Genomic DNA, 14,710 nt, shown 5'->3' on the forward strand with positions numbered 1-14,710 from the left:
CCTGTGGCTGGCATGTCAAAAGGTTACCTTCTCCCTTCAATGGTACTTGCCCCTCTTGAGTTCCTCCATAGTTTCTTGAGACATTATCCGAGTTCATTCGTGAGTATTAGAAAGCCTACTAGCTAGATAGTTGAAGGAAGGTCGGTGAAGGTGGAAGAGGTATGGTTTATGCAAATGTTGTATGCAGGTGGATGAGAATGCATATGTGGTATGCAATTTTATTTATTTATTTTAGACATGTTAAATTTTTTTTAATGTATGCAACTGCCACATTAGGATAATGACAAATATGTATAATGAGAAGTATGGAGACTCATATATGGGTTTAGGGATAACAATGGAGTAGGGAAATCCATACGGGTTTAGGATAATGACAAACATAAAAAAATTCGAACAGGTTCCGAATATAAAAATACCTTATTTAGTAAGGTTTCTTACAAATAGGGATAATGACTGACATGAGAAACGCAAACGAGTTTAGGAATAGGACGACGAAGGAAGTTGTTTAATAAAACACATGGCCGTGTCTAATAAATTAAATTATAAAGAATGAACTTGTTTCAAATAAGTTTTGATAAAAATCTATTTATATTTGAATTTCATTTTTTTAATAATAAAAAACGGTATTTTGTAATGAGAACATAATAATTGTTCCAAAAAAGGAAGGTACGGTCTGAAATACAACCTGACATAATTTACGTTAGGTTTATAATTATATTCGTAACAGAGATTTTGTTTGTTAAAAATATTGTTGAACGAAATGACAATCTTTGGCAAAATCCCAACAACAGAGAAATAAAAGGAAAAATAATTAGAAAAAATGACAAGAGGAAACGAAAAAAACGGGAAAAACAAACGCTAGAGAAGTTAATCAAGAAATGATTGGGTGTCGTTCGAGTAACAGAGTGATGGAACCGAAAAAATGACAGCAAATTCCTTATTTGCATGTCTTGTCGTTTTCTTCTCTCTTCTTTAGTCCCTCCCCCCTCTTCATGCCACGCCCTCCTACGTCGTCCTCCTCCCGGACGACTCCGAGTGGCACCCCTCCTCCCCATCGCACCTCCCTCCATTTATCTTCCCTTTTCACCTTCTCCTGGATCAAAACCCTCAGACTCAAACGTTCCAAAACTTCCGAAAAACTCTACCAAAAATACGTCAGATCCTATAAACTCAAATAATCAACATCCTCATTTTCATTCTCCTTCTCATTCTCGTCATAATCTTTAACAATGTCGCAAATATTGGCACCGTTCCAATTACTGGAACTCAATGTTATCTCAGCGCAGGATTTGGCTTCCGCGGGAAGAAACATGAGAACCTACGCGGTTGCATGGGTTCATCCCGATAGAAAACTTTCCACACGCGTGGATACACAAGGCCACACCAATCCAACATGGAATGACAAATTCGTTTTCCGCGTCGACGATGAGTTTCTATACAGCGACACTTCAGCGATCATGATTGAGATCTACGCTTTGCATTGGTTTAAAGATATCCATGTCGGCACCGTTCGTGTCCTTGTCGGCAACCTTATTCCTCCGCCGGCTAGACCTTTCCACAACGACCGTGCTCCGCTAGGTATGCGGTTTGTCGCTCTTCAGGTTCGTCGTCCCTCCGGGAGACCTCAGGGGATTCTTAATATCGGTGTAACGGTTTTGGATAGTTCCATGAGGAGTATGCCGCTTTATACTTTGAATGCCTCTGCCGTTGGGTACCGGCATTTGATGGGAGAAAAAGATGCTTATGATAGCCATAATCATCTTAGTCCTCATGTTTTAGCCGCCAATGGTGGTGGAGGTGCTGGTGGTGGTGGAGGTGGTAAACCTGAACTCCGACGAACGAAAAGTGATACGAGTTCTGTTATTGCCTCTGAAGCGATTTTGCGTCACCAACGTGCTATTATTAATAAGGAAAGAGCTAGTTCTGCAATTTCTGGTTCTGAAGTTAGTGATAATAAGGTGAGAAAAAACAAGAAGAAGAAGAAAAATAAGAAGAAAAAATCCTCCAATGATGAGGCTAGTTCTATCATCAGCAGTGTTCTCAGCGATGCGGTTGTTCCGTGGATAGTTAAAAATGGAAAAGCAAGTTCTACTCCTTCTGATACACGTGTGGAACCACTGCCGCCACCACGGTATAATGATGACGAACACCACAACAATGATGAAATTGATATTGATAATCATCATGATCATTATCATTATCATGATGATAATGATGATAACGAGAAGGACGTTTCGTTCGTTAACACTATTTCTGAAGCACCTACAAGAGACACTGATATCAATGAGAAACAGAACATTGCCTATCAAATAAAGGCCACGCCAAATCGTCAGTATCCAAAATCTCCGATGATGGAGTTTAAAGCCTCTCCGAAGCCGAAGTTTATGAAATCTCCCACTATGCCAGAATATATGAACTCTCCAAAGCCGCAGTTTAAGAACTCTCCTAAACCGCAGTTTCATAAATCTCCAATGCCGGAGTATAAGAATTCTCCAAAACCCAAGTATATGAGATCTCCGACTATGCCAGAATATGAGAACTCTCCTAAGCCACAGTTTAAAAACTCGCCGATGCCGGAGTATAAGAATTCTCCAATGCCACAGTTTAGGAATTCGCCTATGCCGGAGTATAGGAATTCTCCTATGCAGCAAGTTAGGAATTCTCCTATGCCGGAGTATAAGAACACGCCTATGCAGCAAGTTAGGAATTCGCCTATGCCGGAGTATAGGAACACGCCTATGCAGCAAGTTAGGAATTCGCCTATGCCAGAGTATATGAACTCGCCTATGCAGCAAGTTAGGAATTCTCCAATGCCACAGTTTAGGAATTCCCCAATGCCACAATTTCGAAACTCCCCAGCTGTGGCACCACATTTTAGGAATTCGCCTGCAGTTTCGAAGTTCAACCCTGCAATGGGATTTGGCGGTTCGCACAGGGGGACCCCGAAGCATCCGTTTGGAAGGTTGAATGCTGGAATGGAATATGCAACACCGATGAGGTCCAACTTGGCTAACATGAGGCCAGTTATGATGACAGAGTCCGAGCTGGGACCATCTCCGTCAGAGGTTGCGGCTGCAATGGCAAAGAAGCCGGTGATCGATGAGGATACCTCAACAGTGGGAGGGTGGAGCTTGGATGAAAGTGTGGAAGGGTTGGGGTCAAAATTAGAGAGGTGGCGGACAGAGTTGCCTCCGGTGATAGACCAAGGTGAGCTGTCGAGCTTACCAACGACAAGCACGACGAAAACTAAAACTAGCCGCCATTCGCGGAGGCATACAGATGGAGGAAATGGGTTGTTTTCTTGCTTTAGTAATATCTGCGGTGTTGAGTGCTCCATTGTATGTGGTGGTGACTCTAAAAGCAAGGCCAAGGCCAACAAGAATAGTCGCCGACTTACTTCTTCTGCAGACGGCAGTTCCAGCCTTCTGTGACAAGACAGCCTGAGTAGCATTGCATGCATGCCTGGTGGATCATGGGAAAGGACTAAAATGTGATTTTCATTATTATTCTCCTTTTTTAGTTCTTCTGTGTCATTCCTATCTGAAATTATTGGGATTCAACATAACTCTTATACACATTATATCATACAATATATAATTATGTATTTATATTTATGTATTTAACTCTTGGTTTTTTATATGTATATGATGAGTAGCATTTTGTAGAATGATAGTCTTGGTAAGCTTGTTGAATTTTTGGACTAGCATTTCGTTGATCTAAACAACTCATACAGAGACGGACACAATATTGACACTGACACAGTAAATAAATTCATGTATACAGAAGTTGTAATCTAACAACTTCCAAAAGATTGCTTCTGTTTGAATTTCAACAGAAACCCTTGCATATCTTGACATGAATTCATGTATACAGAAGTTGTAATCTAACAATTCTGCGGATTGCTGTCAAGTTGTAACATACTAATATGATTTATGTTTACAAACTCTAATTTGAGTGAAAAACAATTGACTTAAATACAATACTATTCTATGATATAAATTTGGATTCTTCTTTTCAGATAAAGTATAAACTGTTTTTTTGCATATGATATCACACTAGTTACAAAACCTGTTAATGCAGATGCTGCTGCAGTATACGGGGAAGCAAGATAGACCTGGCCTTTAATGTGCCCCATCCTACCAGGGAAATTTTGATTTATTGTTGAGACACAGACACGATTTCGAAGTTCTTTAATCAGTTTCATCAAAAGAAAATTCAAAAGACACACTTGTGACAAAAAAATACGAATGTTAGGGAACTACTTTATGAATTTGACATCTTGTATTGATGCAAAATCTAACTGGTCTAATCTCTGAATAACCAACGTGATTAAAACCCCTAATGTGTCTTTCCTTCATGGTTCTATTACTGAGAAATTTTGAGTTTACCTTGGGTTCATTTAGGCGCCCTTATGTGTCTTTCGGGCCACCCACATACATGCAGCACAGCTAGGACTTGCAGGTGTATCACAACCAGCTTCTTCAAATATCTTTGAACATGTCTTGCCACCCGATCCTACCTGAAAAAGTTGTAAGGAGTGGCATGTTCAATTCATGAATATGGTGATTAACATTGCTGAAACTAGAAACATAGTCCATAATCTCGAATATAAATTTGTACACCTACACGCACCTTTCGGATAGCAGGAAGAAAAGTAGGAACCTTTGGGATTAGAAGTACAATATCAATATGAAGGCATTTTCTTACCCAACACAAATATGTTTTAGCTCTAATTAAGCTCGACGGTCTTGCCAATGTAACTACGACTGACAATCCCATGAAAGTCGACGTGAAATATCCATGAGATGAAGGTGAACTTTTATGAGACCCAGCTATTTATAGAAAATTTGTGGGAAGTCTTATCTACCTAACCATCATTAGACCATGTATCTCTTTTGTTGTCCATAGTGTAAGCAAATTCATGCAATCTCCCTGTACTTGCATATTTTATCCGTACATCTTATTATTAACCCTGAACCTATTTATGTTTTTTAGATTCATTAAATAACTAATGTATTTGGTCTATATTTTGTCCAATTACATTATTTATTTAATGAATCTAAAAAATGATTTGTTTCTTATAAATAAGAGAGGGAGTATTAGATATTTCATTGGCACCTCCAATGGCGGTCTAGTTTTCCCTTTTGGTGCATCTCCATAACTTCAAACCTACGAAAATGCTGATTGGACTGAATATCCGATTGTGGTCTAGTTTTCCCTTTTGGTGCATCTCCATAACTTGAAACCTACGAAAATACTGATTGAGCTGAATATCCGATAGTCAATAAATCTACTACTTGCTGGTGTATGTTTTTAAGCAATGCATCAATTTCACAAAATACAAGAAACAAGACTCCATCTCCGAGTACTGTAAGATTATTTGGTTGCATGGTCACAATACATGAATAAATCCCATAAAAATTTCTCTTCTCCAGAATGACAGACATATTCACCAAATCTTTGACACGTAACAAAGATCAGAAAATTGATGTTGATAAATTTACCAACATTAATTTTAAAGGGATGTCAATGGAATTATTTAACAGAATACTTATTATTATTATTATTATTATTATTATTATTATTAGCAAAATAATTACAAGATAATATTTATTATTATTGAGGAATAATATCGGAGAAACAAACGTTTTTCCTACTAAGTTGTGTTTAACAAGTTAGAATGAGTTTCAAATGCTAATCATATGTTTAGCTATTCTCCAAGATTGCCTTAACTATTATGATTTAATGTTTATTTTTTTTAACAACATAACTTATATACATGCATATAATAAAGTACCATTAGATATTTGTAAATATATTTAAAAACAAACTTATAAGAACTTATAAAAGTGACATTATAATGTAATTTAATTCAATTGAATGCATGTGTTAATACCCTTCCGAAAGTCACAAGTGCGCTGAATAGAAGGACAGAAAGTAGTGAGACCTGTCACCGTCATACCATTTTTTTTGTTTCTCATAAATTTCTTCCACATAAAATAATCTTATTTGATATTCCCCATTATGCCAATTCATAAATAAATAAAGAAAAATGACATGATGGAACAACTTTGTGCTAGTCATGTCCTGCATATTTGCAACAAGGCAATTTTAATAGGATAATATATGAAGACAGTATCCTCTTGGCTTACAAATTGTATCTTTCTTTATCTGCTCTCCAAAGTTGTTAGAAAAATATGACACAACACCAAAATTAAAATTGTGTTTTTGTCCTTCAAGTAAAATCTTCACCTGTATAACTTTCTCCAACTCCAAGTTCTACATTTATTTGCCAATAAAAAAAATTATGACAGATATACTCTTCTGCTCTCTTGGAAAATGTTTTATTAACGGCCTTCTGACACTAAAAGCTTCTGAAATATGACAAGTGACAACAATGCAGATCTCATATCATCATTTTGGTTGGAGCAGATAAATTTGCATCTTTGCTCGCAGTATCTCCTGGAAAAACCACAATAGCAGTAATTGAATGTAAGAGAATCATGATAGCATACGATCCATTGTGAGTAGAAAATGTGGATTTTTAAGTATAATACATCTCTAAATAGGATAACCAGCATCAAACCTTAACTACTGCTTTACATGATAGACGTGTTATAATATTTTACGCACAAAAACAAACATGTGAAAGAAATCCGCACATGTAGTTAAACTAAACATGTCTAAGGCTGTGGGATTGTAATATCAAGCACTTCAGAGTTTAGAAGGGGTCTCTCTTACAGATAGCTTACAGGGTCGAAACTCGAAAGATACAGTGTTTTATTGTTGTCAATTTAGTTTTTTTCTTTTTTTTTTCTATCTTTAATAGGTTGGATAGATATTTTGCCAATTATCTTTTCACTGTCTTTAAAAATGTTAACATTTAACCGCTCGGTTAACTACTGTCTTACCTTAAATCCCACTTTCCCTCTATTTCCTATTTCCCCTATCACAGTTTCTATCCCAAATGGAAAATTTCAGATGAATAGGTAGTTGTGTAGATGATAAGCTCACTAACAAAAGCAAGACTTTATCAACATGACATGACCTTCATAAGAATCAACATATATTCGGCAACTTAGACATCCTATGGTAAAACAACAAAAAATACATCCCGGCTTCCTAATCTGATTTTGGGCTAAGGCATTATTTTTCTGTTTTCCTTTCTGGAAAAAATCTTAGATATACTTTGAGAAGAAATACAATTTGAAACCCAGAATTTTTTAAAAAATAGAACTACCTCAGCAAGTAATAAAACACCTCCGTGTCTTTCCACAGTAATATCATATCAGCTGTTATAAGTGATCTGTTTTTCCAAATGTTATAAGTGATCTGTTTTTCCAAATGTTACTTCGACACCAAGACAATATATTTTCCTGATTAATTACCATACAGGGACAATGAAACTAGGTTCCCTCTCATACAACTGCCTTCCAAAACAAGATGGACAGCCCACCTAACAGCACAAGTATAACTCAGTAAACTACAATCTTGTTTGGATAAACAATTTAATCAAGCGCATGTAGCATAAACATTAATCTATAAGTTATTTGTATATCAAAAGATAATATAAAGTCAGAATTTTTTTCAGATAAACTAAAAGTTGTTTCATAAGTTATCCTACAGAACTACGAAAATAAACCGAAAAGAACTTAGGACATATCTAGCTGTTTTCGCAAGCCCTCCCAAACAATATCATGAGCTTATGCAAGTAGATAACATCAAATATGTTAATCTAAACAAACACTATGTCACAAAAAAATGATATTAACACTCATATTGCCTCATCTAATTGGTTAATGCTATATGAAGAGAAGAGATAAAAATGAATTACCAAATGCAGAATGTTGAGGAGGCGGGGCTTCTCCATAGATGGCTTGGAGTCTTTCAAGGGGAACAGGGGCCGAATCAGTTGCGGCTTCAGCATAAAGCTGCTGTTTCCAATCCCATAGAGTCTTTCTAATGGACTTATTAGATTTGGTTAGAGATTCTTTCTCAGCTTCTAAAGCTTCAACGGTATTCTGCTGATTCCAAGATCTCACTCCCAATAAAGCAAAAGACGAAAACAAACCAACATTGATCACTGCATTGTTGTTTGAAGCTCTCTTAGCTATGTCAACTATTTTGTAAACAAACTCCATTTTCTGTACTGAAATCAAAAGGGCATTCCATTTCAGCCTAATCATATAACAAAACCCTAAAGGTAACCAATTTCAACTTCAATTTTGAAAGGATTTAGTGATTTACAAAACGCATATTCTACTTAGATCTCAATTTTATTTTCATGATTTTTGTAATTGAAATAACCTTATATCCTAACCCTAATTTTTCATACACAGACATAAAAGGTGAACAGTTTCCCAAATAAAGTTAAAATTCATTCTTAAAATTCACACAAGAGAGAATAATAATAAGAACACTAACTTACTAGAAATGGTGGCAATTGGTGAAGAGTATGTTGCAGATAGAAAGAGAAAGACGGATGATTTTATTAATATCGTGAATAATGTATCCTCAAACTCAAACCATCACTTTGAGTATTTCTCATAAAATAAAATAAAATAGAACTAAAATAAGAAAATAAAACTCAAATCCTCAGAAAATAATTTTAGTAAAAAAAATTAACAAGTTAGGATTTTTTTTTTAAAAAGAAAAGGATTTTAATTGGATTTTTCATACACAATTTGGGTTTGAAAGAAGGTTAAACTAGGAAATTATTCTCTAAATTTTATGGGGTGCTTCTCCACCACTTTAAAAAGTCACAAATGCTTTTAAAATCTAGAAATGCATCTCAAGATGTATTTTTTTTATATTCATCGGTGCAAATTGGTGAGTCACCTTTATATTACCAAAATTTAATTTGAGGATGCATCATCGTATCAGCATAAGGGTGTGTCCGGAGGTGCATCTCTGTAAAAACCCTTAATTCAAAATTTAGAAAGTTTTACTGAGATGCATTTTCTGACGCGTTTATTTCATATAATTGCGTTAAACCCTTCCCTTTTTCCTTCATAATTTGCTTCAAAGTCACTAAAACCTCATTTGATCTCTTTTGGTGCAAAGTCATTTCCACTCAAGCATCTCACCCACAACTCTAATTTTGTAAGTTTCTCATCTCATTTCTTTTTTGAGATTTGAATGATGTTTTAGGTAACATAGGTCGTTCAAGATGCATTAGATAATAGTACATTCGAAATAGGTAACTGATAGAGACATGCATTCTCATTTGATTGGAGTTTAGTGCATCAATGAGGTTTATGCCATTGCGAAAAATCGTGAGTTTATCCGGAGATGCATCTCTGGATTTTGTTTGAATGATTTTCAGAGTTGTGTCTTCGAATTTGGTTTGACTGCATTTTGATGTGATTTTTTGGTTTTATTACAAGAAGAATGGCTAAAAACAATCAGGATAGAATTAGGTCTGGTTGTGTGTCGCAACACACGTGTGTGCGATGTGAGAGGGCTATGGGCAGGGCCACGATGCCACAAGTAAATGCAACCCCATTTGATGGTTCACAAGGTTGAGAGGTTCGCAACCACCTGCTTCTACTTCCCAAAGTCGTCTGTCTCAGGCCTCTACTTCACGGGAAGCAATTGAAGCTTATGAAATCAATCAGAAGGAACCCGTTACTGATGTTGATGCCCCTGTAGATAGTTATCCAGGAGGCCCATTTGACACCTTCTTACTTTAATTCTATGGAGACCATGTTGCTAGGCATGTATGGAAAAGAGAGGTATATTTATTTATTTTTGCATTACATATGTTTTATAGTAATTTATCCGCGACTGATGGGGATATTTTTTTTACAGGAGCATCCATGTTTAAAATCTATAAACCACAAAGGGAAGATTTTGGATTTGGAATAACTCGAAGATGACTGGTTCAAGAATGTTATCCGCTACTTTGGGTTTGTCGGTTTATGTGCTGTTGCGTACAAGACCATAAATCATGGTGTGTAGACGACATTTGCAGAGAGATGACACTCAGAGATGTCATTTTCCATCTTCCTATTGGCGAGATGATCATCACCCTGGATGACGTCTCATGCCTCATACATCTTCCCATTAAGGGGAATTTGTTGGACCATCAAAAGATCAGTCGAAAGGAAGTCAGCGAGATGATGGTCGCGTATTTGGGAGTTTACACAACTGATGCCACAAATGAGGTAGCTAACACCAGAGGTGTTCATGCTAGATTTTAAAATTTGGAAGATCTTTATAAAGACCATATGCAGATGGTTATGGATGTCACAAGTGACGATATGTAGGTTGAGAACCACCGACAATGTGCATTACGGTGTTACCTCTTATTCCTGGTTGGCATGTCCATGTTTGTGGACAACAGTGCAACCTACGTCGATGTGGTCCCTTAAATAGTTCATCAATTTGACGACGATTCACTAGTACAACTAGGTGGCTTCCTGTTTGGTCTACCTGTACTCAAAGTTGGGCGAAGGTTGTCTGTGGAAGACAAAACAGTTGAAAGGAAGTTGCACGCTGCTTACGATAATTTATTGTTACTAATATTTTCATAACTCTTTTGTTATAGTTGTTACTAATATTTTATCTGAACCATTTTCAGAAATGGATCATTTTCCACTTTCTTCGCATTTTCTGGTGGGAACCTATGCTTGACTACACAGAAGATTGGCCACATGCTTATGCCTTTGACCCTCTCAGGGAAGTTAAGAGATTGATCCCTTCCAGATGTATCTTGAATGTCATGTAGCATATGACATTGCCTTCTTCCCATACGATAATCATTGTCAGACACGTCGGTTGACGTCATTTCATTATACTCTAGATGTCTAGCTTGTGGGTCAAGTATGATGTATTTGTATGTGCCTGAGAAAGTGATGTGGAACTTTGGGTATTTGTAGGTTATTTTGAGACACCCTTCACAGATTGTTCCTCCCATCATCCGCCGCACAGATCTTGATGCCATACTTGAGGATCTCGACTATTATACTAGAGGACTACCGCGGGGTACTAGCTCCTGTACATGGTCGTATACATATGGATACATCGCATGGTTCAACAAGGTGTCTCATCCTATCATGACACCAGATGCTTCTGGAAGACCAACTAGGTTATCTAATTAAAAGGTATTGGAGGCTAAGGATGACCACACCCAGGGCGTACGCAGCATATGTCGTCATATTGTAGGTATGGAGAGATTCGACATAGAGACAATAATTTTTTAGGAAGGCGGTCCCCAGTTGGTCCTTGTAGAAGGAATTATTGTCGGGGGCCCTAATGCATTGCAATACATGTGAAGAACCCAGATGATCAGACATACACAGTAGTTTATGTTTTGTTGTATTTTTTTTAGACAAATGTTATGTATAATTGATACTTTTTGAGTTTACCTTAATTAATGTATGACTTCAGGGGGTTTCCGGTATGCATCTCCGAAATATCTCATGTTATGTACAATAAACATGCACCCAATAGCTTAAAATGAATCCAGGGGGTCTACAGAGATGCATATTTTGACACACCCCAAATAATTTTTGGAGATGCATTTTCGAACCATATTTGGGCAAACTGGGGGGCGTGTGTCTGAATTATGAGGGCTGATGTGATCTTAGATGCATCCGGAGATGCATTTGCGCATGCAATAATAACATTTTTGGGTTTTCAGAGGTGTGAGGCGCACTTCATGGGGTGGAATGAGCATGAAGGGAAATCGCGATATAAAATCCAACGGAAGAAAAAAATTCCCCTTAAGTTGATCCTTACGAATGATGCATGATCAGTGATAGAACATTTACCTCTTGTGGCGATTAACAACTTTGATGCAGAATTAGAGGAATGATCATGAGCGTTGAATGAAGAACAACGCCTTTACTCAAGCCACACGAACAGAGAGCCTCCAATCTTCAATGTTAACTACTAAAAATGAAAACTTTGAGAGAGAGAGAGAGAGAGAGAGAGAGAGAGAGAGAACTTACCACAAGGTTTTCCTAAACCAAATTTCATCAACTGTAAAAACTTATACACAAGGGTTTTGTTTATAAAATCAGTTGTATAGACAATATGCCGAAAAAGCCCAACTTAAATGCATCATATGTAAAATAATAATATTATATTATTATAATAACTATTATTATAGTAAACACACGTTTATTATTACTATATTTAATAACTATAATAATAATAATAATAATAATAATAATAATAATAATAATAATAATAATAATTGTTATTATATTATACGGTGTTCCATATTCCACTTGAGTATATTGTATCTTACAGCGTTCCATAATTCTCTCAAGTACACCGTACCTTACAGTGTACCATATCTCACTTATTAATTATATATCTCATCATTTATCCTTATGTGTGTGACCGTGTAGGTTCTCGTGACGTTGACAGTTTTACTAAATTACACATTTAATATAATAAACAGTGAGCAGTATCTAGCAACACATCACTGCTACTCAAGTAACGAAAATTTCATGTGATCTGACAATACATTTTCGTGATAATACTATTGTGTATAATTATCCTTTTTCCCTTATGTATATATTGAACACAAGGCATAGACAGTGTCACCCCTGTTCAGTTCAATATTAGACCCTTAGACATTTATCGTGTTACGCAGGATGAGTAAATTCCATCTAGGTCACTCATGTCTCTTAGCATGCTTTGTGGAGTATCCATAAACTATCTTTATGATCATCCAATTAAGGAAAATGTTTGATCAACAATAAAGTACTCAACTCCATATCTAGGGTCCATAGTGGTTTCAAGACGAAGGGTGGTATACACCACTATCACTAAGAGAATAACTTATGACACTTTGCATAACATTTTATGTAGTATTCTCATAGCGGGTCAATCCGGTATAAATATTACTCCTAATATTCATACATATGTTAAGATTCAATAACTCTTTATCCATGATCCATGAGATGTGATCATCAGTCTATCCACATAATAATCTCAGTGCTTTAATGTTATCCCACTTCACAATAAAGATCGAATATGTATACTTTAAGAATATTGTCCTTAACATTTCATTAAATTGACTAGATATTCTAGGGACTTTATTATTTTAGAAAAACAGACATAATAAAGAAATGCCTTTTAATTATTAATAAATAATTCGATACAAGTACCAAGTTCTAATAAAACTATTGGCCTCTAGAGCTTACACCAATAATCTTCTACTAGTACTATAGCCAATCAAGCATACCCCTAATACCCATAGATCTAGTATAGTTATCATGCTTCTGATGTGCAAGAGGTTTTGTTAGTGGATCAACGACATTGTCAAGTGTTAGTACTCTGTATATTTTCACATCCCTTATATTTATTATCTCTCGAATGAGGTGATATCGCCTAAGTATATGTTTGGATCGTTGGTGAGATCTAGGATCCTTAGCTTATGCGATAGTACCATTGTTACCACAATAGAGATCAATGAGATCCATAATGCTTGGAACTATGCTAAGTTCACCAATGAACTTATTGATCTAAACAACTTCCTTTGTTGTATTTTAGGCAACAATGTATTTAATCTCAATTGTAGAATCAACAATTGTATCTTGCTTTGAACTCTTCTAGCTCACAACGTCACCATTTAAGCATAACATATAACCAGATTGCAATCTAAAGTCATCCTTACCTGTCTGGGAGCTAGCATTGGTGTATCCAATTATAGAGAGCTCTTTTCTACCTCCATATATCAAGAATGAGTCATTAGTCCTTCTCAAGTACTTAAGGATATTCTTGACAGTTGCCCAATGAGCATCATCAGAATCATATTGGTACCTACTCATTATAGTTAAAGGATACTAGACATCTGATCGAGTACATAACATAACATGCATGATAATTCCTATTGCAGATGAACATGGAATCTTATTCATGTGATCTCTTTCTTCCTTATTTAAAAGGGATTGTGTTTTTGATAGACACAAACCGTGTTGCATATGTATGAATCCTTTCTTGGAATTATGTATATTAAAGTATCTCAACACTTTGTATATGTATGTACTCTGACTTAGGCAAAACAGTTTTTGTGATATATCTCTATAGATATTTATTCCTAATATATATGCTACTTCACTCATGTCCTTCATAGAAAATCATTTCCCTAGCCAAATTTTCATTTGCTGTAAGGTAGGGACATCGTTACCGATGAGTAATATGTCATCTACATATAATATAAGGAAGACGATCATGCTCCCACTAACCTTCTTATAGACAAAAGGCTCATCTTCAGTTTTTATGAATCCATTTTGTTTTACCGTTTTATCAAAACAAAGATTCCAACTTCTGGGATCTTGCTTCAATCCATAGATTTATAACAGTAACTTGCATATCTTTTGAGCTTCTTCTAGTGTGTCAAATCCTTCAAGTTATGTCATTTACACATCCTCAAGAAGATTCCCATTAAGAAAAATAGTCTTAACATCCATCTTCCATATTTCATAATCATGATATGCAACGATAACAAGTAAAATCTGAACATATTTAAACGTTTTAGTCTTTTTGATTAGTTTGTTGTAAATTACTCAAGAGTAAGTATTTAAGTAATAAGGTAATGCCCCCCCCCCCCCCACACACACACCACCACCACCACGACACACACACCCAAACATCAAAACTTGGTTTATACAACTTTTAATTTTGAAAATGTTTATGTTATGTTATAGAAGAAAGCAGAGAAGGAGAAACGGAATAATAGAGAAGATAAGAG

The 14,710-nt window shown here is 36.0% G+C and overlaps 2 protein-coding genes across 5 annotated transcripts; one reads left to right on the top strand and one right to left on the bottom strand.

Moving 5' to 3' along the window:
- Positions 1-785: 785 nt before the first annotated feature.
- On the top strand, positions 786-3,692 carry LOC127092966 (uncharacterized). The gene has a single exon (XM_051031861.1). The coding sequence runs from the start codon at positions 1,230-1,232 to the stop codon at positions 3,429-3,431; it is 2,202 nt and encodes a 733-aa protein (XP_050887818.1). The 5' UTR covers positions 786-1,229; the 3' UTR covers positions 3,432-3,692.
- A 2,400-nt stretch (positions 3,693-6,092) lies between these two features.
- Positions 6,093-8,639, bottom strand: LOC127092967 (uncharacterized). Of its 4 annotated transcripts, none has more exons than XM_051031864.1 (3): positions 8,429-8,639; positions 7,835-8,144; positions 6,093-6,462 (listed from the first exon to the last, which is right to left on the bottom strand). In XM_051031864.1, the coding sequence occupies exons 2-3, from the start codon at positions 8,139-8,141 to the stop codon at positions 6,407-6,409; spliced, it is 363 nt and encodes a 120-aa protein (XP_050887821.1). In that variant the 5' UTR covers positions 8,142-8,144; positions 8,429-8,639; the 3' UTR covers positions 6,093-6,406. The 4 variants fall into 4 exon arrangements, with proteins under 4 accessions (XP_050887821.1, XP_050887819.1, XP_050887820.1 ...); XM_051031862.1 differs by having other exon boundaries at positions 7,835-8,149; positions 8,429-8,615; XM_051031863.1 differs by having other exon boundaries at positions 7,835-8,149; positions 8,425-8,569.
- Between the last annotated feature and the right edge of the window lie 6,071 nt (positions 8,640-14,710).

The sequence above is a fragment of the Lathyrus oleraceus genome, chromosome 6 (assembly GCF_024323335.1).
Source record: "Lathyrus oleraceus cultivar Zhongwan6 chromosome 6, CAAS_Psat_ZW6_1.0, whole genome shotgun sequence".
NCBI lineage: Eukaryota > Viridiplantae > Streptophyta > Magnoliopsida > Fabales > Fabaceae > Lathyrus > Lathyrus oleraceus.